Source organism: Staurois parvus, unplaced genomic scaffold (genome assembly GCF_062004578.1).
Source record: "Staurois parvus isolate SC_StPar_1 unplaced genomic scaffold, SC_StPar_1.0 ptg000530l, whole genome shotgun sequence".
NCBI classification, from domain to species: Eukaryota; Metazoa; Chordata; class Amphibia; order Anura; family Ranidae; genus Staurois; species Staurois parvus.
In genome coordinates this window covers 5,050,996-5,077,423 of record NW_028318326.1, presented here as the reverse complement: position 1 = coordinate 5,077,423, position 26,428 = coordinate 5,050,996, and the positions used below count along the sequence as shown (strand labels likewise).

Below are 26,428 nucleotides of genomic sequence, written 5' to 3'. Positions count from 1 at the left end.
ACTATGAGCATCTATAATTCTTGCTCTGCACCGAGCAATTAAACCCCACCCCAGGTGATCTATCTGGACCAGAGGAGGGAAGCCTAAGACCAGACCCTATTGCAGACTACCCATTAAAGGGGCCCTTTGACTGACATCTTTAACACCCAGATCTACAGAGGAGGGGATCTTGTACCAGGCTGTACCCTAAAGGAGACCTCTGGTTGATTCATTTGATCAATGCGCATTAAGATTGCACTTCCGGTGAGTGTGAAATCTTACCATTTGTCGTTTATCGCTGGATTATTAGTTCACACTGGGATATAGAAGTTTCACACATTTTACTGTCCATTTGGAACTGTCACAGTCACTCGGCATAATATCCCTGGAATTTCAACCACCTTTTCACTTTATTTTGATAAAAATATATGCATTTCAATTGGACAGTTATTTGATATACTTCAGAGTCACTCCTATACCTATCACCTGTTATTAAGTTGTCACATAGTAATATGATGTTTTAACATTTTATCAGTATATCAGTTGCTTTTAGCGCTGCACTGTTTTATCTTTATTATCTATTGAGAAGGTTTGTGGTTCCTTTTTGGTGCAATAGCTGCTGTTGTAAGCGCTCGCTAAGTTCTTACCTTTTTCTATTTTTATACCCAGTAAAGTGCCTGCAGTCTTTTCTTCTCTACATCTGTTCGAAATCCAGAATTTATAAAGCGTGCCTGGGCTTTCAGAAAACAGGAGCAAAGAGCTGAAGTTACACACTGCAGAGCTCCATGAGATCTAATTGCAGGGAAAGGACCCCTCCCACACATGCATACAGCACACAGGAACAGAGCAGAGCTGAGGCTATCAATCACATGCTATGTACTGGAGGTTCCTCCCCGTCACCATTTTTCTTGGTGTCAGGAAAACTTGTCAGAAGTGATTCATGCTGATAGAAGAACAAAGCAGCAGACAGAAATGACATTTAGTTCTGTTATTGAGATGAGTACACACTATAGAGGGCTCTGCTTTGTTTATATTTCATACCTGAAGTTTACAACCAGTTTCATTCATTTAACATTCATTATCAGGTGCACGTGAATTATATAAACAACTAAGATCTTTGTGATCACTCTTCCTCCTTAGCAGATTATAACTGAGATGATCTTTTCATAATGCAACATAATTTTATGCTTCATGTAAATTGTATGGTAAATCCGCAATGAATGTGGTGGAGGGGTTTGGCATAGACACAGCATAATAAAGTGGAGGGGGAGCTATGGACACAACATGATGTCACAGAGGGTGTGAGCATGGGCACAGTAGTGTAGTTGAGCGTGTGGGCACTGACACGACATAGTGTTGTGGATAGTTTTGGCATGGAATACAGTGTCTTGAAAAAGTATTCATAGGAAGAATGGTCATTGATTAAGCACAAGATTGTGTGAAACGCGATAACAGGTCCTGTATTCATGTCCTGGTGTTTTGTGTGTCCTGTGGATCAATAAATATACACAATATTCATCAATCGTCCGGTGTGCGGCTGACCCTTCTTCCTGTTGCATCGTGTGTGGTGGCGAGCCAGAGCCTGCACCTGTTGTGGATTGATCTGGATTGTTTGCCTGAGTGGTATACCTCTGTTCTTTAAAAGTATTCATACCCCTTGAAATTTTCCACATTTTGTTATGTTACAACCAAAAACATAAATGTATTGTATTGGGATTTTATGTGATAGACCAACGCAAAGTGGCACACAATTATACAGTGGAAGTAAAATGATAAATGGTTTTCAAACTTTTTTACAAATATCTGAAAAGTGTGGCGTGCATTTGTATTCAGCCTCCCGGAGTCAATACTTTGTGGAACCACCTTTCGCTGCAATTACAGCTGCAAGTCTTTTTGGGGATGTCTCTATCAGCTTTGCAAATCTAGAGAGTGAAATTTTTGCCCATTCTTCTTTGCAAAATAGCTCAAGCTCTTTCAGATTCTGAAGTCTTGCCACAGATTCTCAATTGGATTTAGGTCTGGACTTTGACTGTGTCATTCTAACACGTGAACATGCTTTGATCTAAAACCATTCCATTGTAGCTTTGGCTGTATGTTTAGGGTCGTTGTCCTGCCGGAAGGTGAACCTCTGCACCAGTCTCAAGTCTTTTGCAGACACTAACAGGTTTTCTTCTAAGATTGCCCTGCATTTAGCTCCATCCATCTTCCCATCAACTCTGACCAGCTTACCTATCCCTGCTGAAGAAAAGAACCTCCACAACATGATGCCGCCACCACCATGTTTCACGGTGGGGATGGTGTGTTCAGGGTGATGTACAATGTTAGTTTTTTGCCACACATAGCGTTTTTGCTTTTAGGCCAAAAAGTTCAATTTTGCTCTCATCTGACCAGAGCACCTTATTCACTTGTTTGCTGTGTCCCCCACATGGCTTCTCACAAACTGCAAAGGGACTTCTTATGGATTTCTTTCAACAATGGCTTTCTTCTAGCAACTCGTCCATAAAGGCCAGATTTGTGGAGTGCACGACTAATAGTTGTCCTGTGGACAGATTCTCCCACCTGAGCTGTGGATGTCTGCAGCTCCTCCAGAGTTATCATGGGCCTCTTGGCTGCTTCTCTGATTATTGCTTTCCTTGCCCAGCCTGTCAGTTTAGGTGGACGGCCCTGTCTTGGTAGCTTTGCAGTTGTGCCATACTATTTCTATTTTCAAATGATGGATTGAACAGTGCTCCGTGAGATGTTCAAAGCTTGGGATATTTTTTTAAAATCGAACTCTGCTTTAAACTTCTCCACAATATTATCCCTGACCTGTTTGGTGTTTTCCTTGGCCTTCATGATGCTGTTTGTTCGCTAATGTTCTCTAGCAATCCTCTGAGGGCTTCACAGAACAGCTGTATATTTACTGAGATTAAATTAGACACAGGTGGGCTCGGTTTACTACTTAGGTGACTTCTGAAGGCAATTGGTTCCACTAGATTTTAGTTAGGGGTATCCGAGTAAAGAAGGCTGAATACAAATGCACACCACACTTTTCAGATATTTATTTGTAAAACATTTTTGAAAACCATTTATCAGTTTCCTTCCACTTCACAATTATGTGCCACTTTGTTGGTCTATCACATGAAATCCTAATTAAAATACATTTACGTTTTTGGTTGTAACCTGACAAAATGTGGAAAATTTCAAGTGGCATGAATACTGTATTGCAGATTGTTGCACATGGATTTAACAACATGTAGTGGATGGGATGAGTAAGGATGTTATATGCCATAGTGGAGAGGATGAATATGTGCTTATATTTGCAGTATAGAGAAGCACACTCTATGTGAAGGGGAGAACACTTGCCAGAAAGGATTTTAGTTGATGATCAGTAGTCCAATAAAGAATGTCTTGGCTGATCATAATACACTATCCCATTTGTGCTTAATATTTTCTCTGAGTACAGTATTGGTTTTGTAAATATTAAACATCAGTTGTGTTTTCTTCTAAAGAGTTAACCTTCTTGGCTTGGTCTCGAAGTCTCAAGCAGTTTGGGAATCGGCTGAGGAAATTGAGATTTGGAGTAATGAAACGGGAGCAGTGAATCAGTCCGTTAAGTCTCTCTGCTATGAAACTCCTTGGCATGTCCAGGCTAGCAAGTCAGCCAATCAAAACACTTCTAATTGTGTTCTTTCTGGCTGCACGGTTTCATAATTTTAATGAGATATGGGTTTCTGGAGCCATTGAGTTCTCGACTGTGCGTTCTGCTTTCTTGCTATTGATATTTTGCAAGAGCCTGTGCGGTAGTTAATCATCTCAGGAAAATTTCTCACAGCATTACACACGGCAAAACAGAAATTTATGCTCGAGGAATAAAATGCCCACCTCCGAAATCATCATCGGGCTTTTAGAGCCCTCACCAAAACCTCTTCAATGGTGCTTATAGACATTGCATGATTATCTGGACAGGTTGAACAATGGTTGTTACATGTGTGTGTGGAGAAACAATTGTAACCCAGGGCCCTAACTGATGTCTATTGGCAATGGGTGGTCTTTTGGCCATATTGGATTTTCCCAGCTGCTATTGTTTTTTTAAAGTAAGTAGATGTTCACTCATCGGATTCAGTCAACCATAAAAAGTTTAGGGGAAACAGCCTGCCTGCTGACTGCCTCTAGTTTTTTTCCAGCAGGGGTGAGAAAGAAGGTAAGTAAATCTGCGTATCCCTGTTTCCCTAAATGGAACAAGCATCTATCTGTCTCTTGTGGGGGTGTGGGGGTGTATTTGGCAAAGGTCCTTTTTACAGTTGTCCGGAGTTGGGCTTTAAGCTTGTGCATAGACTTTGGCCATAGCACAGTTGTAAAGTTTCCTTAATAGCATTAGTAGTTCGCTGAATCACTTGTTCTCTTTATAGAGGATCTTCAGTCCCCTCTCCCAAAGATTAAAAGTTAGTAGCTTCAAATACTGTACCTGTTGACTTTTAATAAAGGACGCTTACCTGTCCAGTGATCCAGCGCCATCCTCACCTGGGCTGGTTCTTCACTGGTCTGCAGGTCCCTGGCGCTGGCATGTTTACTTTAGGAAGCCAGGTGTGACTCTTTGCGGCGTCACAGCCCACTTCCCACTGCACTTGGGTGAGACACACTGCGTTTTGTAACGTGTCCCAGAAGGATGCGGGTAAACCGTGTGTGTTTGTGAGGGAGTTGTTTATATATTTGTATGCCCTTGGAGAGATTCCCCTTCTTTTCCTGTCTGTATGACAACATTATCACTGTGGCAGGAAATGAGGCAAAATCTTCAGTGGGAACACAGGTGGCAATAAAGCAATAGTTGTTTTTGCCACTGTGTCTCTGTGAGAGATTTCCTCTGTTTTGGTAACAGCATTGCTAGCTAGACAGGAAGTAAGGAAAAATCTCTTAAACATGGCTGCATACAGAGAAGAAAAATTCCTGTAATATTTGTTTTTTTTTCTTTTCTCTTTTTAACAGTTTGCTCCTGCAAAACCTGCTACAAGTTTTATGCAGCAGTTGGCACCTTCATAAGTACTCCGGGCTTAGTACATTGAAAAACACACAGCTGCTATCCTGTTTCCACTTTCATTTTTTTTTTTAAAAGGAATCTGTCATATTTCATATGTCTGCTGGAAGCTACCCTACTCTGATTCAGAAGCTGCAAACTCATTCCATCTTCCACCAAGTGATGCTGAACTGGAGTCACAGAGCCTTGGAATTAGCATGCAGCCTGGGAGTCAGACAATGGCAGCCACCAACTGAAAGGTGAAGTGTGATGACGGTTCCCTTTAAATCGTTCCCTTTAAATTGTCTACACCTAACCTTATCTGAAAACCATAAGCAAGCTGCCCATAGTAACCAATTAAATTTCAGCTTTTGTTTTACTGTACTGCAAATTGGAAAATAGAAATTGCATAGGATTAAATGTTTTACCTCCTATCTTATTTAGCCGGTTACTTCTTTTTCTGATGTTTATTTTAGAAGCAGCCCAATTCTCCTTCTGATTAATTAGAAAAACATCAAGATGTAATAGATCCTGCTGTAAAATTGCTGTAGATTTTTTTTCCCTCCCGGTTGGCAAGCAAACATTTAATCATCAATATATCTAACAAACATCCTTACTTTGAAACTTCTATTAAAATTGCTTAAGACTAATTTTCTTTGTCTTGTGAATCAATTTAATAAGACCAAAAAGGCAGTACAGGCTGCAAGTTATTAGAAAATGTCTCCTATTTAGTCGGGTGAAGTATATAATGAATTTTCTATCTGTTAAATATCCAGGAACATGTATATTACTATCAATATGATGAATTGTCTCCATCTTGGAAAAACAAATATTATCCTTAGGGGTTTTTCATTCCTCACAAAGCAGCTTTGTATTTCTGTCTTGTGTTGAGAAACCTTGACAGATCTTCAAATAATCCAACCACAAAACATCTCTAAACTGTGTTCATTTTTACACTGAACCAGTGGGTCATCGTTCCCATCTATTTGGATGTTTTGACCCCTAGTATCCGAATCTTTTAGTCAATTGATTTTTGGTATTCCCTTGTAAAATTGATCTGCCCTTTTCATGAAGGTGGGTGAAATTGGCTGATGTTCAGGCAGCATATAATTACCAACTTAGGTATTACTTCCATTATTGATCATGACTAATGGAAGAGACATTTTATAACTGTGCTTCTCTGCTTGATTCATGCATGCCTTACAGAGCACCAGTCAGTGTTACCTGACTATGGAAGTATGTGGCAGAGCTGTATTCTTAGGGGAATTCCTGGGTCTCTCTTTGCTACTCTCAGCCAAGGAGAACATGGCATGTAATATGGAAATATGGCTGATTGCCAAGAGTTGGATGCGATTTTGTTGGAGGATTGTCATGTCACTGGCCATAAATTTAAGTGCATTTATCTTTAAAGCTCATTCACACTAGCTATGTTGGGCTGCATTGCCCAGTACAGTCGCAATGCATGGGTAAGGCAAAATGCATTATGTCCTATGGTTTCATTTCATGTGCTGTGCTAAAAAAAAATAGGACAGATTGCATTTTTATCCATTGCAACTTGCAACTCACATGGTAAAACCATTTTACCAAGTCCAAAAAAAGTCTACTGCAATGATTGCTAAAGCACATTGCGGTACAGCGCATTTTAAAAATGCATGCAAGCACAGTTTAAAAATGCATGCTAGCACTTGCACATTATAAACTTGATAATGCATACAATATGGTGTGAAGAAGCCTTAAAGGAGAAGTATAGCTAATGCTTTTTTTGGCTTTACTTCTGGGGATCACAGAAGTACAGTTCGTGACCCGTTTTCAGCCGACAGCCGGCTAAAGCCTGCTGTCAGCTGATGTCACTTAGCTGCTCCAGGCTGCTTACCTGCTCTAAGATCTCGAGCATTTGGTTGGGATCCACCCAGATGCCTGGTCCAGCAGCTGACTCAGCCTCTCAGTGAGGTGCTCCTGCCCAATTCACAGCCTAGTGCTCCAGTGAGCACTAGAGGGGCAGATCAGAGAGCTGGAGAAAGACAGTCACGGGCTCTCTGCTCACAGAAGACTGAGAACTGAGCTATTAACAGTGTTTGATTGCTCAGTTCTCTGTCTTAGAGCTGACAGGCCAGATGCAGTATTGGACTGATGCTGCATTGGACTGATGCTGCATCCACTTAAGTGAGTAAAATGTGTTTTTTTTTTTCTTCTGTGCTTCTCTTTTAAATTTCTGTAAGCCAGCAAATTACCTTTTAGTAGAGAGCTGGCATGGGTTTCAAACAAGTACAGGCAATAAAAGGACAGCAAACTTTCTTTAGTGCTGAACATACCTAGTTTTTCCAGCAGTGCATGGACACTGTACAGAGCACTTCTATAGCTATTTTTTTGCAGGAAGTAATACACGGGATTGAAGAACCATCATGGCTACTTCTAAATTCATTGCATTAGAAAACCAACGGCCAGTATTAATAGACTTTTTATCTACCTTTGATACTTCTTTAGTGTCTCCTACAACTCTACCTCTCCACTTCTCTTTATTTATCCATAGGCATCCCCCTAGGTCCTGTCCTTGGACCTCTTCTATTCTGAAATAACGCCTCCTCTTCCCTGGGTCAGTGGTTGGCCTCCCATTGCCTCAAATAACATGTATGTACCCTTTCTTAACCAATGACACCACCAAGCTACTAATTCACTCCCTTGTTATGTCTTGGTTGGCCTATTACAACTCCTGCCTTGTTAGTCAACCTCTATACAAACTATCCTTCCTTCAGTCTATCAAGAATGCTGTTGCCAGACTCATCCACTTTACTAGCCATTCAGTGTCTTCTGCCCCTCTCTGCCAATTCCTTCACTGTCTTCCACTTTCCCAAGACAAAAAATTCAGTATACTAACAACATACAAAGCTATCCACAACTTCGCCACCAAACTACATCACCATCTTCGTCTCAGAATATTTCCCTAACCATCCTTTTCCTCTGGCCAACATCTTCTCCTCTCGAGCTGCTTCGTCCCCTCCTTCCATCTTGTTACTCCCTTTTGGAACTCCTTTCCCCAACCTGTCTGACTATATCCCACTCTGTCTTTTAAAGGGTTTGTTCACCTTTATTAAAAAACTGCCTATGCAGGTAAGAGGTGCCTGTAGACAAATACAAACTGCAGAGCTTTGACTAAAGTTAGGGGGCAGAGAAGTCAGGATCAAACAGTCTTTTTACACAATGCAGAGGATTAACCCCTTGGGTTCCACAGGTAGAAATCTCTGACCTCCAACCTCCTTAAAGGGACTGGTCCCTGTTTTTGGCTTGATGTTTTTAAAAGGTGTCTGACCACTCTCATATGGTTGATGATCGGGAGAGTGAAGAACTGTTTGCGTACTTGGTATTACAAAGCGCAATTCAATTGCTCTGAGGTGAGAGTTCTGTGAGTACTGAGGTGACACCATCTGCATGTTTCATGGTACTTCATCTGATGGGTTGGTTTCTGAGCACATGAAGAAGCACAATAAGTTGTGAAGAATTATTATTGAACCATTACTGTTGATTTCACATTTATGGACACTACATTCTTATGTTTTGTTTGTTATTTTGTTATGCTTTATTTCACTTAATTACACTCATGTTTATCTATCTTATATTGTATTAGCAGCACAGCATTGATTTTATTTATTTTATGGATAATGCCATTGCTATAGTGTAGGCCATTTACATACCTCCCGAAGCCTAGCCAAAAAATTCCAAGAGATGCTATCATCCCATCCTGCCTTGTGACCAGGATGTTGTGAAGACACTCCAAGCTACTACTGCTCAGCCTGATCACAGAACCAAGTTCTCAAACCCCCTTACATGGTGGTCCACTGTCTCATCTGTTGCAGCATTGCTGAGCTCAGAGCTACTGGGACGTGAAAGAGCGCACATGCAAGGGGGTTTGGATTGACTTGGAGTGTCTTGTTAATGAAGTCTGAATAAATCTGTTTACTTGGATACAGTGTTTTAACACAACAAAATGATCAGTTATGGAGAACATAAAGGTTGTGAGAAATATCATCTGTAGTACTTTTTTATACTGTCAATGAATTGTTGTGGTAAAAATAGTTACTATTTGCAAGACTGAAAAGTGCCCAGGAGATGTGCTTCATGTAGGCTATCTTCAGCAGTGCTAAGAAATACTATATTCATGCTACAGGGGTTGGACAAAAAAATGGAAACACTACATGATTTGCAGGTGTGAAAGTGACAACATGTTTTGTGTTGAAAGCAGAAGTGATGCAACATTCTTTTGCTTCCGCTGTGTGATGAGACACCTAGCTAACAGGTGGGAATCCTCACTTTCATCATTCATGATGTGCACTGCTAGTAATTCGGAGTCATGTCAGAGTTTACTCAGAGTACAAATTGTTGGTGCCACTTAGCTGGTACCTCTGTAACTGAAGTTGCCAATTTATTTGCCATGTCACGAGGTACAGTATCAAAGGTTTTGGAGGCATATACATTTTCTGGGAAACCGTCATCTGATAAGCATAACCCTGGTCGACATGGTCAACTGACTGAAAGAGACAAAAGGACATTGCGCAGGATTGTGACCCAGAATAAGAAAACCACTGCTGAAAAAGTGACTGCAGAGCTCAATCTCAGTCATGTGAAGACTGAGTCCCATGAAGACTGAGATTGAGCTCTACAGTTACTTTTTCAGCAGTTGTTTTCTTATTAAGTCAGTAAATGGGCTGTTCACACTATCATTGATACCGATGAATATTTTGTTTGTTTTATCTTTAGCCTTCTGTTGTCATATCAGTGGAAAAGCTGTGCCTATGGCAGATTCTCCTAGCACTTGTCCACTGCAGGAAAAGGCTTTTAGGTGAGGTTCACATTTGTTGATTCTCTGAAAAGTGATCTGCTTCAGAGTGCCGCTAAGCAGCCACTCACAGACATTCAGGAGGTGATTCTGGATCTTGGTTGCTGTGCAGCCCCATTAACTTGAACAGCATGTGAACAACGTCCACTAGGTGTAAGGGTAATATTAGGAAGGCAGTTGGGGTGCAGTAAAATAGCAGCACAACTGCTTGTTTTTACTGCTGCCTGTGTGAAAGAGGCCTTAGGTTGTGTACTGTAGAATTCTTGCTAGCCCTCTTTGATATGTAAAAATATTCCTCATAGCCCCAAGTCTAATTCAGACATATCTTGTAGAGCTGAATTTAGTTGATATTTTACATAGGGATTATGGAAAAGGTCCTAGCTCACATGGGAGGTACTCTAGCTTCAACAGATTATATAACGTTTCGATTTTGACAAATGAAGACGTTTTTGTATTTTAGGTGAGTTGCAGTTTTTACTGGATTACATAAGAGCTATACCTAATCCTTTTACGTGTCCCCTGGGATTAGTCCTTTAATTACCTTTGTTTCCATTCTTGCAGTTTTTCTATTTGCTGTGGTTCTATGTATTTTCACATTTCAGATTTGTGGACACATAGAACCCGTGTATCACCAGGTATAATGGTTGCTGGAAACATCAAGAATTGTCTAGCACAGTGCAGGTCACATAAACCTCAGGAAAGAAATAGAGAATACAGTGGCCTGGATTTACTAAAGGCTATAGGCTAATAGACTGTGCACTTTGCACATGTAGTTGCATTAATTTCCCCAGAGCTTAGTGGTGGTAGGTTAATCGGATCCTGTCAAAATTGTGCCTAGTATGTGTATGGATGTGAGTTAGGGCCCTTAGATTGTAAGCTCCTTGAGGGCAGGGACTGTTGTGCATAGGCAATATATATAAGTGTAAATTGACGGCACTATAGAAGTACCTGTAATAAATAAATGTGATAAAGGTCTGCTAATTACAAAAGCTTCACTTTGTAAAAAAATACCTAATCAGGTGCAAGGGAATTAAAAATGCTTGCAAGTGATTGGATAATGGAAATTAACAGAGCTTTACCGCATTCAATTGCCTCTAGGGAAAATGAATGCAACTGCACTTGCAAAGTGCACAGTCTATTTGTATTTAGAAAAGCAACCCAAGTGAATCACTACTCTGCAAGCACTACACCCCCCATTTGCTTATACTACTCTGCCAGCAGTTAACCCCCCCGTCCCCCATTACTGCTGCGGCTGCACACACCACCATCCTCTCTCTAAACACCCATTAACACACATATATGCCTCACTTGCACCTGCATGCATTCTTATACTGACCACCATACCTGACCCCTATCTCCCGCACGAATATGCCCCCTCCACCATTATCACCAAACCTGCCACCCCTTTTCCTCACCCTCATTGTCAGGTAGTTTAAAATGCAGAAGAATAAGACATGCACATATAATGCATCATATTTTTTTTTTGTTGAAAATGTTATGCTAGAAAACCTTTTTTTGGTTCCTCCTTTTTTTAAATGCATACTTTTGTAATTCAGTGCACCAAATTCAGGAATATTCTGTATATATGTGTTATTTACCTGCCTGCCTGCCTAGGGGAGCCTTGTAGTCCGAGAATAAACTAGAGTTTGACTTCATTATAGCGTGAATGATAAGTTTATGTGGAGTTATTATAACATTAATCAAGTTGATGGATTGGAAATATGACAGAGCTGTAGCAATGTGTAATTTCCATGCCTACTGTTCTGCAAATGTTGTTCACCTTTCAGATCACAATTCAAGAGTAAAGCTGCCAGTTTTATGAGTGCTGTGTAACCCTTGTTGTGCCCATCTGAAGTACAGCTTTATTAATAGGTTACCATAATCCCAAAGCATGTGAGTGCCCAGGGACATACCCGGCTGTATTCAGTTATGGGAGGGCCATGGACATTACATGACAATTGGATATGTAAGGCCAATCACACTGACTTTTTTTTTTTAATAAAGCAATCATTTGCAATAACATACACACTTACAATTTTTCTGGTTCAATAAAATGTTTATTAGCATTTATATGTTTACGGAAATGAAACATACAGTAAAATACAATAAAAGCAAAACTAAAATCAGGGATACAAAAAAAAAAAAAAGGGGGGCTGGGGCATTCCATTGCAGGCACCAAGAGTAACAGGTAACATTAGGGCAGCAAGGCTACCAGAGTCGGTAAGGCCAGACAGAACTCCGCGGATATGCCAGGGCCCTACTCTTCTTCAATGATTGCAGATTTGAATGGGGCACCTGCAGGATTGCCTTCTGATATTGCAACATGGAGATGAAAAAAAAAAAAGGGGGCGGGGGGAGAAGTGGAAGGGGATTGATCGAGAAGGAAAGAAGGAGTAGTTGAGAGAAAAAGAAGGAATAATAGAGAAGAGAATAGGATGGAAATGGAGGGGAGAGCAGCACCTTGAAGGGTCACTTCACCTCAATGATTTAATTCTGTAGCTGTGAGAGAAAGGAATAGGGGATGATCATAGTTGTAATGCGCTCAAATTGGATTGCCAGTGATCTATCCATGGAGACCAGATCTTCAAGAACGTGTCCTGCTTATCTTCCAGTATGGCTGTCAATTTTTCATTGACAATGAAGTCGGCCAGGCAATGTTCGACTTCCTGGAAGCTGAGAACTGGTGACTTACAAGAATGAGCAATAGTTTGCCTAGTAGCGATAAACAGGAATGTGATTAATTTACAGTGTTTTTTACGAACTGCCTGTATGGGTCTGAGTAGTAGTGCCTCAACTGGGGTTATAGTGGAGGAGCAAGTGTATCAGGGAGTACACCCGAATCCAGAGCCTACGCACTCTCGGACAGGTCAAAACTGCAGCTCTTGTGGGGTGTACCCGGACTGCAGTGGTCAGGACCTACAAAAAGTAGTCCAAGGAAGGAAAACTGTTGAACTGGCGACAGGGTCAGGAGCGGCCAAATCTCATTGATGCATGTGGAGAATGAAGGTTGGCCTGTGTAGTTCAGTCCAATAGAAGCGCTACTGTAGCTCAATTTGCTGAAAAAGTTAATGATTCTGGTCACATAGTGCATTGCAGTTTATGCATGGGGCTATGTAGCCACAGACTGGTCAGGAGTCCCATGCTGACCCGTGTCCACAGGCAAAAATACCTGCAATGGGAACATGAGCATCAGAATTGAACACAGCTAGGTGGCCTACTATGATGAATCACGTTTTCTTTTATCTCATGGTGCTGGCCACGTGCATATGCAATGCTTACCTGGGGAAGAGATGGCACCAGGTTGCACTATAGGAAGAAGCCATGCCAGTGGAGGCAGCGATGTGCTATTGAAAGCTTATTGCTAGATACTGCAGTGTACCTTCAGATGTCTACTGAAATCTACGTCTCGATGGGTCAGGGCTGTTTTGGTGGCAAAAGGGGGGCATACTCCATATTTCCTCACGTATCACCGATTTTCTAACACACATATCAGACTGGATGTCACACTGCTTCTTAAAACTTAATCTATCCAAAACTGAGCTCATATTTCCTCCCCCACGTGCCTCTTCTCCTGATTTCTCGGTCAGGATCAATAGCACCACTATCAACCCATCCCCTCATGCTAGAGTGCTAGGTGTAACTCTGTATTCTGAACTATCCTTTTAGGCCCACATCCAATCCCTGTCCAAATCGTGCCACCTCAACATCTCCAGAATATGCCCCTTTTTAACCAATGATATCACAAAGCTCCTAATTCACTCCCTGGTTATCTCTTGCCTCGACTACTGCAACTCCCTCCTTATTGGCTTACCTTTACATAGGTTACCCCTCTCCAGTCCATCATGAATACACTGCTGCCAGACTCATCCACCTTACCAACCGTTCAGTCTCTGCTATCCCTCTCTGCCAATCCCTCCACTGGCTTCCACTTGCCCAATAAATAAAATTCAAAATACAAAGCCATCCACAACTCAGCCCCCAGCTACATCACCAACCTGGTCTCAAAATATCAACCAAACCGCTCTCTTCGATCATCCCAAGATCTTCTGCTCTCTAGTTCCCGTGTCACCTCCTTCCATGCTCACCTCCAGGACTTCTCTCGAGCTTCTCCCATCCTATGGAACTCCTTACCCCAATCTGTCTGGCTATCCACCTTTAGACAATCCCTGAAAACCTTTCTCTTTAAAGAAGCCTATCCTGCTTCTAACTAGTAAAGTGCCATTTATTTCCTCCATCAGCTCATCCACCACAGCTGTTACCTTTTGTATCACTCAACCATTCCTCCTAGACTGTAAGCTGTAACAAGCAGGGCCCTCTGTTTCCTATTGTAGCAAATTGTATTGTATCTGTAATGTCTACCTTCATTTTGTAAAGCGCTGCGCAAACTGTTGGTGCTATATAAATCCTGTATAATAATAATATTTGGTGGGTGGTCATGTTATGGTGGGTGGTCATAAACATGTGGCTGATCGGTGTATGTGCAGTTAATGTTTTTTTTTTAGAAACCTTATTTACCTGTAAAAGCCTCCCTTGTGTAGACATCCAAAAGATGTGAGACTGCTACTTGGCACCACCACCTTGGATGTGATTTCAGCAGCTCTGACTGACACGGTAGTGACTGTCAAGTATTCCCCTTCACTCCTTCTCCTGCAGATACATAATAGTAATACAAAATGTATGGAGCAGCTGGGCCAGCACAGACAGTAACTTTACACTCCCAGAAGAGGAGAGGGCTGTAACATGAAAGGAAGGAAGGGAGGGCGTTGCTAGGGAATTGACTCTTCTGAAGTAGTCAGATTTGCTAACTCCTGCAAGTAAAACCTCTAGAGATCCAGTGTATGAAGATAAAAGGTTATCGATGGTGAAACTACCTTGTTTAGTACCAGCAATCATTGTACAGTCCAAATTGTTTAGATCTTCCTCTATTGAAAGCCCATGCAGGGTAGTGGGTGAACATCTGTGGTCACTGTATACAGAAATTCATGTAAATTACAACAGTGCAGCCAATGACATGCCCTAATCTCTCATCTATTGTATGCATTGCTGAGTGAGAGGAGCATGTTTTCTTGACACCTCCCCCCAGGCCAGTGCTTGAATTACCACTCCCCAGCTAGACAGCTATGTAGATGCAGGTATTTGAGCATAAATTGAAGGTTTACCCATAAAGAGAAGAATTAAATTGTGGATGATCTTTTCAAAAACAAAATAGTCCAGGTCTGATACATTGTATTTTTTTTAAATAGTTTGCTACATCTTAACCTTAGATTGATATTTTTAGAAGCAGTAACATACTCTGTAGCAAATGCATATATTTGTTAATCTGTGCAGTAAAACATAAATCTTTCTTTTTCTTCACAGCTGTGGAACCATGGCCTGAAAATGCGACTATTTATCAGCCAAAGAAAAGTGAGTATTCCTTATAACATTTATACAGCAATGTGCGTTGCTCAGTGTCCCATTGCTGCTGAAATGAGTGTATTGTGTTAGGCCATTTAAAGTGTTGCTAAACCCACAACAGTAAAATCAGTCTGTATATGTAGTAAAGCATGCTTGTTATACTCCCTGTGAAACCTAAGGGGTAATCCTCCGCATTGCGTAAAAAGGCTGTTTGATTCTGTCTTCTCTGATCCTCCCCTTTCTCTACTATCCCCAACCCATCTGCTGATAGTACAGAGCTCTATGAGTCACTGCACATGCTCAGTTTAGTGTGTATCGCTACAGAGTGTTCTTTTATATGGGAGGGTGCATGTGACTCCACCTCCGCAACATCGCCAAAATCCGCACGTTCCTAACCCCAGAAACCACTAAACAGCTCATCCACTCCCTCATCATATCACGACTCGACTACTGCAACTCCCTCCTCACTGGCCTGCCTCGCCGTTGGCTATCCCCACTTCAGTCGATCCTGAATACGGCTGCCAGACTCATTCACCTTTCTAACCGCTCCGTCTCTGCCACCCCCCTCTGCCAATCCCTCCACTGGCTTCCGATTGTGCAACGGATCAAATTCAAAATCCTAACACTGACGTACAAAGCTGTCCACCATACTGCCCCGAACTACATCACTGACCTAATATCCAAGTACCGCCCAGCACGCACACTCCGCTCCTCACAAGACCTCCTTCTCTCTAGTTCCCTGGTCTCCTCCTCCCATGCCCGCCTCCAGGACTTCTCCAGGGTGTCACCCATCCTCTGGAACTCCCTGCCCCAACCCATCAGATTATCATCTACTCTCCTCTCCTTTAGGCGCACCCTGAAAACCCATCTCTTCAGGGAAGCCTACCCCACCCCCTGCTAACTTGCCGACCTCCTCCACTCTTCCTACCACTCCATCCCCCACAGCTATCTCCTCCTGTGCCACAATCCCCTCCTTCCTAGATTGTAAGCTTGAAAGAGCAGGGCCCTCGATCCCCTCATGTTTTGCATTGTATTGGTATTGTTCTGTCACATGTTCTGTCCCCCTTTGTAATGTACAGCGCTGAGCGAACTATTGGCGCTTTATAAATACTGTATAATAATAATAATAATAATTGCAGGGCCAAGCAGTACTGTCCAGACAGGGGGTCAGGGTCAAGCAGCCTCATAGGACAATCAGGGGAGAATGAAAACTCCTCCTACAAGATTAACCAGTGCTTTGCTGGACACTGATAGAATTCACAAGAATGCTCCAACTGCTGATGAGAAAAGATATTTAGCAGTTTATATTTACTAGAATAATTGCATTTCCATGTTGTGTGTACTGTGGGGGACCAGATATAGTGAATGCAGAGTCCTGGGTTTAGTAACACTTCAGGTAATCATAAGACCCTCCTATATTTGTGTATTCTGTTATTTTTGTGTCAAATGCATGTATTATGGCAGTCTACTGAAATCAATAGGTAGCTGAGATACCTAAACGTTTCGAAAAACTGGACATGTCACAAAGTGTTTTCTGCAATGCACTAGAGTACATTGTCATGCTTTGCAGCTTGTTGCAACACAAGCATTGCCTTAGCGCACTGAGGTGTCATTCAAAATGAATAGAAACACATGGAGCGTGCTTTGTTGTAATGTTCACATTGCTGCAAATCATAGATGTAAATGGACCTTTGGACATCTTAGTGGCCTCTGTGGTCCCAACCGCAATGGATTGTAAGTTGTATTTGAATGTTTTTTATAAAGATGACTATCATCCAAAACATCCTGTGGTGATGTGTTTCAGCTTTGACAAAAAACATGTTTACTTTTGCATCCCTACGATTTATGCTTTTTACTATGAAGATTTTCAGGCAGTCTGTCCAATCAATATTCTAGTGTGGTCTTTCCTATGCTTTTTACAATGGAAGAACCTGTAAATGTTCAGGTTTTGGGGAACTCCTGCTAAATATTTATACCCACGACTCATGGTACTTTAGCACATTTAGTAATTCATAGAAAGTTAAAAAAAACAAGAAAAAAAACATTTGGTGTACCTAGAGTAATAAACACCCAGGGTGGGTCATTTGTAACACCACCTGCTGTATAATATAAAAGATTTTTAGTTGGTATGAGAAAAACAAATGCAGACCTTGAAAACTGAGCTGTCTTATATCAGTAGTGGAGAATGTAGAAATGTCTCCTAAAATATCCCCCTTTTTTTGGCGGTCATTGTGGATAAGAAATCAAGTCAACATGGCACACTGCTCAAAGAACCCCGAGAAACCTCAGGAGGCTACTTTGAGGTGTCTAACTTAGGTACTCTAGGAAAATGGACGCACACAGGATAAGCAGACTATAAAGCGAAGATAGTAAAAGATGCTGAGAATCGGCTTGAGCTCGTTCTACACCCATAGAAGAACCCCCCTGGTGCATTTCACCCATGTGCGGCCTAATCATAGAGGCATATCTTTTACTATCTTGGCTTTACTGTCTGTTGATATTGTGATAGGCTGGGTGCTATTTTCTTGTAGTCTAAGCTGACCCTGACAAGCCTTGCATTCTGTCCAGCACCAGCATATAGTGAGGTTGATTTACTAACACTGGAGAGTACAAAATCTGGTGCTGCTGTGCAGCTTTCAGATTGTTCAATTAATCTTTGACAATGAAACCTGGAAGCTGATTGGTTTCTATGCAGAGCTGCACCAGATTTTGCACTCTCCAACTTTAGTAAATCAACTCCAGTGTTACCAGTCACAGGACTCCCCTTCTGGAGCATTAGAGCAGTACTGTCTTTTAGTTCAATCTGAATTTATTGAGTTTTCAATAAGACAAATGATAACAAGGAATACAGATACAGGAAGGAAAAGTGCATAAAAGTAAACGTCAGGAACCAATCCGCGCATATCAATAATCACAGATATAGGTATGACACAAATATGATACATTGAGTCAGATTGGCGAAAGACGAGAGAAATGTATATCGGTCCAACATGAAGAGTAACCACAACATTAACAAAGGCATAGCCCCGGGCGCTAAGGCCTAGGGGGCAAGGGTTGTATAGTGCGGGAACACATTTCAGAATATATTCAATAATATTATAAAGATAGGAGGAAATGGTCGGCTAACAGGGCGCGTCGAGGAGGAAGAGAAGGAGAAAGAAGGGGGGAGAATAAAAGGGAGGAAAAAAAAGGGGGACTAATATGGAGCAATAAGAAAAAATGAGGGGGATCACGGATGGCATACCCGCTCCACCATGGCTACACCAGAGAGGGGTCAGCTCCACCGGCAACCCAGGAGTGGAATTTGGGGGAGTAGCAAAACAAGGTCCAAGGGGTCCAGATGGAAGAGAACAGATCCATTTTTCCCGATTTCCGCGCCTACAGACGTTCAAGGTCATGGATAGAGTCCAGCTCATTAACCCCCTCTCCCAAGGAGGGCACAGAAGTGGACTTCCAGTAGCGGGGGATAACTGCCTGGGTAGCGGCCACCAGGTATCTCAAGATATCTCGTTTCAGTCGATGTTGTCGCAGTACTGTCTTTTAGTTTACCCTCCCTCTGGTACCAGTCTGAGGCATGAGGAATCCTTCAGTTTGTGGTTATAAAGTACATTAAAGGATAAGTTCACCTTTCATAACATGTTATATGTTGTACCCATATTCAGGATGTAACATGTTATGAAAGCAGCTGCAACCGCTCCCCACCGATCCCCGTTGTGACCGCTAGCGGGGGATCTTCTCCTCCACCCCCCTGCTAGCTGCCGAATAACTTTTTTGTGAATGAGAAACTACAAGCCCCCACAGCCTTAGCAGCTGTTGGCTTGTAGTTCTCGATGAACTACTACAGTGCTGTGGAATGCCTTGATAGTTCATTTAATCTTCTTGTCAGTATTTCTGCTTTCTCATACATCCAAGCAAATCCAGGCAAGCAGATATACTGACAGATCTGCAGGAGACCTGCATGGCACCAGTGATCTGCTGATTGTTGGTGCAATGCTTTAGAGGTTCCTGCAGCAAAAAATAATAAATGCACATTTTTTTACGTGCAAAAAAATGTGCACTTATTATTATTATTATTTTTTTTTTTTTAGCAAAAGGTGAACTTATCCTTTTAAGCCCTTCTGCTTGGTCACGAAATCCCTTAAAAAGTGTGTTGCAGACTGCTTATGTAAAGCAGTAGTAAAGTCCGCTTTAGGACTTACAGGTAAGCCTATAATAAGGTGTACCTGTAGGTACAGTAAATATCTCCTAAATGTTTACCGTTCAGGAGATATTCACATTTGTAGAGGCTAGTTACGTCACTGGCACATGGGAACTGCCCTCTGAATGGACGGCATACTAGAGTATGCCATCCGTGCAGAGCGCTGTGTGGCAATGTGACTCATGCGCTGGAGTGATGTCATCGCAGGCCTGGCCATTCAAATGGCTGGAGCCCGCGAACCTGGAAGGAAGAACAGGAAGATGGAAAGTCTGACAGCGGTGATAGCATGCTGCTGGAGGGCTTTTATTTTAAGGGGAGTCTGTCATAATATTCTAGTATGTGCAATACCTACTAGCACATTATGACTTAAACCTCCTGAGGGCCCAATTTTTTATTTTTTCGCCTTTACTACTGCTTTAATATGCTTTTATCTGGGTTATTCCTAAAAATAAAGAATTTGTTTTTTCCTCTTAGAAATAATAATGTTTGGTGTGAACATTTCTAAAATGCTTTATGTACTAGAAATGGCTCTACACCTTCCAACAAAGACTGTTGATCTAATACTGGCCTGACAGGTCTACAGCTTCAATTTTAGAACAACCTTCCTACAGGACACATATCTTTCCTTTAGCCAGTACAATAAATAGGTTCAGTAATGTCAGCCAGCAGAGTGGTTAATTGTGAGGCTGAGGTTGGTGGCAGGGGGAGTTGGGTTTGCTAGGAGAGATGACTGAGGTTAGGAAGAAGACTGATGTATGACTGAGCTCATGAGGAAAGTCCTACAGTAGAAGATACAAAGCAGAATCTTGGTGAAGACTGATTTGTAGAAGTAGTTAGACCTGAAAAGTAAACAGAAAATGTGATAAATTAGCCTTTAACTGATGAAGAACTTTCATCAAAAGAGACCCTTTTTAATATTGGGCAATCTTCTCACCAGACAGAATGTTTGAATCTTTGGTTGGGGAAGTATCTGATAGTCCACAATAGGAGTGGGATTATTTTATATAATCTAAGATGTGTAATAGTCCTGCCTAATATTGAAGCAGTGCAGTACAGTGCTGAAGCCATCTCTGTATTAAAGAGACACTTGCAACGTGCTTAATTATCAATGCACACAATGACTTTGAGCACAGCCTTGTAAAATCCCTCCCAACCAGCCAGGATTGTGTTATTGACTTGGTAATGTGGCCGCCGATGGCTATATGAAATAATACCGAGGCAGGTACAGTTGGCATGGTTACTGCAGTGGAAAAGCTGAGCCAGCAGATATTGGAAGTGTCATGGTTAATGGAAAGGGGTGGAGGGGGCTGCTGGAGAAGGAGCTGTTAAAATACACAGGCTGGAGTGGTCCTTGCTCCCTTCAGCAGCTCTTCATATATCATCAGATTACATTATTGCCCACATTTGGTGATCTGCAGCCTGCTCCAATTGTCAGAAGGCTGCAAAGTAATGAAGACTAATACATGGCAGCCTGTAGTCTTTTAGGCATGGAATTTTTATTGCAGTGATCTTGTCATTCCTCTTTTGTCTGATGGCTCGAGCTGCCTTTTGCAATATAAACTGCAAGCTCATATGGTGTGATTCTGAATTTGGTTTCTGAGCTGTAATATACATGGATTTTTTTGTAACATAAAAAAAGGACTGGAGATGTTGAGAATCTCAAAAAGGCTGATAAAAACATTCTTATGCGCTGCCGTGTTTTTCTTTCTGAACTATAAATTATTGCATGTGTTTAGGTATATAGCTTTTATGTGAAGTACAAAATTGCCTGTTTGATTAACTGGTGCAAGCTTTATAACCCCCCCCCCCCACACACACACACACACTTGCTATATAACTAATATGTGTATGAGGCAGCGCTTAATTATATGACAGTGCTGTAGATTGTAGAGTCCATTCTTTTTGTTTATTATGTGTTTTTGTGTCTTCTCTGCACCTATGGGTAGACGTATTTTAAATACGCATTTCTGTTTTGTGCCGCAATGATCCTCATTTGCATAATCATTCAGCTTGTTATGGGAGTGGCTTATATACTAATCCTGCTAATGCAGATTATACATTTATTTCACTTGCCATTAAGAACAGTCCCTATCTAGTTATACACATCGAAAGGAACTGACGGGAAATAATATTTGTATTTATCGTTAATTCCTTGCAGTGTGTTTTGTGATTTACCTTTAAATCTAGTTCTGGTTACAGTAAACGAGACCTCTTTATTATTCTAGAATTCTTGCCCTTTCCTTTAAAAGCCGAGAAGGAACTTGCTGGTTGAGTGTAGTGACATAAATGATTTAGGTTGGACAAATGCAGCACTGGACAAATCCCAGAAGTCAGATAGCCGGTAAAAAAATTACAGATGCCATCTTGGTTTGTGAGCTTTATCTATTGCTGTCTGTTGCTTTGTCTGCACTGATTGGGACTTATGTGGGAGTAGTTGTGACTCAAGAATATTTCAGCAGTCATCATTTGGACAGCACCTATAAGAAGGGACCTTGGATGTTTCTCAATATTTGTTTATTGCTCTGCACAACCAATCCATTATTATTATACAGGACTTATATAGGGCCAACAGTTTGGGCAGCACTTTAAAGAAAGCTTGAACTCTTTAAGTCCTGCTGGTGCAGGCACCACAAGATGCCAACATATCTAACACGTATTAGTCAGAAAAACTCATTTTCTGATTTACTATCCTGATTTCATAGCTCAAAGGATAAATCTACCTTTAGGAGCATGTAACATGCTGCTATGTACCCACCACCAGCACTCCTCTGTCTGGGACAGCTGGAGGGGGATCCTTTCCTTGCACCCACTGTTACTTTTTGAAAACAGTGCAGCTGTTCTGGGCTCTGCCCACACAAGCACGCCATTCTTTTACAGATTACTATGAATGAAAAAACTACAAGTACTGTGTGCCACCATGGTAAACATACTTGTAGTTTGAATGGGCTGTGAATGAGCTCCTTATGCTCATAGCTCATTCTGTTTTCCTCTAGCTTTGTAACTGAAAGCTGGTATGGGGATACAGGCACTAAATTAGAGGAATACTGTGCAGGAGCCTGACATTGCACCTGCAATCTTTTGATTGCAGGTGCAATGCTCTACAGGCTCCATTAAAAAATATATAAATGCACATTTTTTTTAATTTTTTTTTTTTTTGGAAAGGTGAACTTAGCCTTTATATCTGCCAACTGCCATTCCATTGTCCAATGACCATGCTTCAGTGATGTTAATCAATTCAAGTATAACTAATAGGCAAAATATTTTCTTTAGATTAGGTTAGCATGACAAGGACTGTCACTTTTTTCTTGCTGTCTGTGTCCCTTTTTAGGGAGATTCACCTTCTCAAATTGTCTTGATCACCCAATTTAACTGGGAATGAAAGTGATGTAAATCTAAAATTTTGAGTTAGTTGCCATCAGAGCTGAATAATGTTTCAGTGGGGACACTTGTTTCCATGACAAATGTCTAAGATATCCTCTCAAGGAAGCAAAGGGAAATATCTGAAACAAATGGCAAAAAAGAAGGGGGGTAATTTTTGGGGTAGGGTCAGCCTGCAGCCATGTTACATGTTATACCCTAGATATTGTTGTAACATGGCCTAATAGGTGGGGTTAGCCTTTAAGGCTGTATATACTGTATGTAGTATGTTATGTACTTGGTTTGCTAGTAAAGTTTGTTCTTATTCAAATAAAAAAGGAAGAACTCTAAATTCTACGGGAAACATTATTTCCTTTATGTTGAATTTTGTTCAAGCAGCTCAATAATGAAGAATTCTAGAATGGAGTTGAAGGAAAATGTGAGAATCAGTGCTGCAGTCATAACTGGTCTAGCAGTTGGTTATGTCCCTTTTGAGGATGGCTACCACTGGAGGGCTGGTTGCTGGTTTGTTAAGTGTTCATCCTACTTCGATGACAGCGGACTTTACCTCAATATGGGTTTTGTAGTCCTTAAAGTGGTTGTAAAGGGGTATGCTGTGTGCAGCATCCCCCCCAGCCCCTACTAATACTCAGCTAACCCCCTCTCGATCCAGCGTTGTGCAATGGAGTTTCAGCTATCCCGGGATTCCTTTTCATTGGCTGAGACAGAAGCAGGAGCCATTGGCTTAATAATACGTAGTCCTCCTGCGCTCAATGGAGTCCCTATACCAATCAAAGAGCCGCTAGCACTCAAACTGGTACCCAACAGTAATAATACAATCACATATAATCAATTAGTGCAGCGCTAGACATATAATGTGAATAACATATATATGAAAAACTAATCACAGTAACATGTCACACATCTATGCATTCAAAAAAGGTGACCAAACAATGTGATTATTTAGAGAAATAAATCTCAATAATAAACGTGTCCCCCAGTGCCACTCACTGATGTGAATGTGAGTAAATAGATAGATATCACAAAAAGTTCATAACACTATGCCGTGGTGTTCAACTCCAAGCAATATGATGCAATGCAAGTGATCACACAATAGCTTCAAGTGATGGTAAGTGACTCTCCTCCTGTGGTACGATTGCCCCCTCACCTCCACTCTACGGCCCAAAGGGCCTATATGCCTTTAAGATCACTCAGGATCTTGATCCACCATAGATAGAAATCACCAGCCAGCCAATCTCCCATAGGATTCCCATCCGGTAGGTATTCAGGATACACTGGCTCCTGGGCTCAGCACGCTATACCTCTCTCCCGGATGACATAAGCATAGGAAGAATCTCTCATAGCGTAATAAGTTGCACAATGAATGTTTAATAAGATATATAAACAACTCACATGCAAATGTTCAAATCCACAGTTCATAGGGATGTATGGGTGTACTGCCATTGGCTCCCACTGCTGTCAATCACAGTCAGTGAGGGAATGAGAAGAGAAAGGGGGCGGGGTAGAGACGCAGCTCTGTGTGTGAATGGACACACAGAGCAGTGGGTGCCCCCATTGTAAGCTGCTTGCTGTGGGGGCACCCGATAGGAATAGAGGGGCCAGGAGAGCCTGCGGGGGACCCGAGAAGAGGAGGATGCAGGATGCTCTGTGCAAAACCACTGCATACAGCAGGTAAGTATAGACATGTTTGTTATTTGTTTCTTAAAAAAAAAACAAAAAAAAAAAAAACCTAAAATCGGTGTGCCAAGCTTGTAGCATCATACTCAAAAAGACTTGAGGCTTTAATTGGTGCTAAAGGTGCTTCAAAAAAATATTGAACAAAGGCTGTGAATACTTATGTACAAGTGTTTTTTTTCATTTTTTATTTTTACTAAATTGCAAAGATTTCAAAATGAACTTCTTTGACGTTGTCACTATGGGGTATTTGTAAAATATTGAGGAAAAAAATACATTTAATCCATTTTGGAATAAGGATATAACATATCAAAATGTGGCAAAAGTTAAATGCTGTGAATACTTTCTGTATGCACTGTATCTAGTATGTTTCTTAGAAAAATAAGCTATTTAGTACACATTTAATGCTTCAAAATTCTGTTTCTGAAAATAAGTTCTTTTCTTTCTTTTTTCTTTTTAACTGGGCGACTAGTCTCTGTTGCCCACGGTAACCATTTTAGCCTCAAGTTGCCATTTCTTGTAGTGCTGATTGTCATATTAAAGTCTGTTTGTTATGGATTATTTCTCAGACCCTTTGTCGTCTTCTAAATATGTTCAGAGTGTTGAAACTGCTGTGTTTTTGTCTTTCCTCAGGTGAACAGGTTCTGCTTTCTGACAATGCATCCTGCCTTGCTGTACAGGTAATGATTTATTCTTTAAATCTTCATTCCTGTGCTCTGCCTTGTTAAAAATCTGCAGCCGTGGCCCACAAGTGACCCCTGTTTCAAGTTTGCAGCCAAATTCAACTACCTCTCTTCAGGAGATCCACAATGAAAATCTCCTCATCCAACCTAGGCCATCTGCTGGAGTGAAAACTATCTGCTGGTACTGGGTTTTAACCACTTAATAACCTGTGTATGTAACACACACACTTCTAAAGGTGCTTTTGCCATGAATTTTTCATCACTTGTCGGTAATAATCCATACATACAAAGAAACCAAAACAAATAAGTTCAGAAATTAAGCTATTTGTAATAAAATGGAATGACACAGGGAAAAAGTATTGAACACGCTAACTGAAATGTATTTAATACTTCGTACAAAATCCTTTGTTGGTAATGACATCTTCAAGACGCCTCTTGTATGGAGAAACTAATCTCATGCATTACTCGGGTGTGATTTTGTTCCATTCTTCCACACAAATCATGAAGGTTCTGTGGGCCTCTTCTATGAACTCGGATCTTTAGTTCTTTCCATAGATTTGTTATTAAATTCAAATCAGGTGATTGGCTGGGCCATTCTACCAGATTTACTTGCTTTCTTTAAAACCAGTTTAGAGCTTCCTTTGCTTTGTGTTTTGGATCATTTGTTTTGCTGAAATGTCCACCCTCATTTCATCTTCATCATCCTGGTAGATGGCAGCAGATTTTTATCAAGAATGTCTTGGTATATTTTTCCATTCATCCTTCCTTCAACGATATGAGGTTTGCCAGTACTGAATGCTGAAAAACAGCCTCACGCCATGATGTTCCCACCTCCGAACTTCACTGTTGGTATGGTGTTTTTGGGGTGATTTGCAGCACCATTTGATCTCCAAACATGTGTATTATGGTATCTGAGGAGTTCAGTTTTGATCTCATCTGATCAGACTATATTCTCACAGTATTTCACAGGCTTGTCTAAATGTTGTGCAGCAAACTTTAAACGAGATTCAACATGTTTTTTCTTCAGCAATGGAGTCTTGCGTGGTGAGCGTACATATAGGCTATGGCGGTTGAGTGCATTACTTGTTTTCTTTGAAACAATTGTACCTGCTAATTCCAGGTCTTTCTGAAGCTCTCCACAAGTGGTCCTTGGCTCTTGGACAAGTCTGATAATACTTTTCACTCTGTTAGAAATCTTGCGAGGAGCACCTGGTCGTGGCTGATTTATGTTGAAATCATGTTCTTTCCACTTCTGGATTATGGCCAAGTGGCATTCTGTAGTTAATCGTTAATCC

General features: G+C 41.3%; 1 protein-coding gene across 2 annotated transcripts in view; it reads left to right on the top strand.

The window, feature by feature from the left end:
- The window catches only part of MTX2 (metaxin 2), a 269,812-nt gene that overhangs the window by 165,097 nt on the left and 78,287 nt on the right, over nt 1-26,428 (top strand). For both annotated transcript variants that reach the window (XM_089690455.1, XM_089690456.1), the window contains 2 exons: nt 15,162-15,209; nt 25,084-25,130. In XM_089690455.1, the coding sequence (XP_089546581.1) occupies nt 15,162-15,209; nt 25,084-25,130 (95 nt within the window). The remainder of the gene's footprint in view (nt 1-15,161; nt 15,210-25,083; nt 25,131-26,428) is intronic.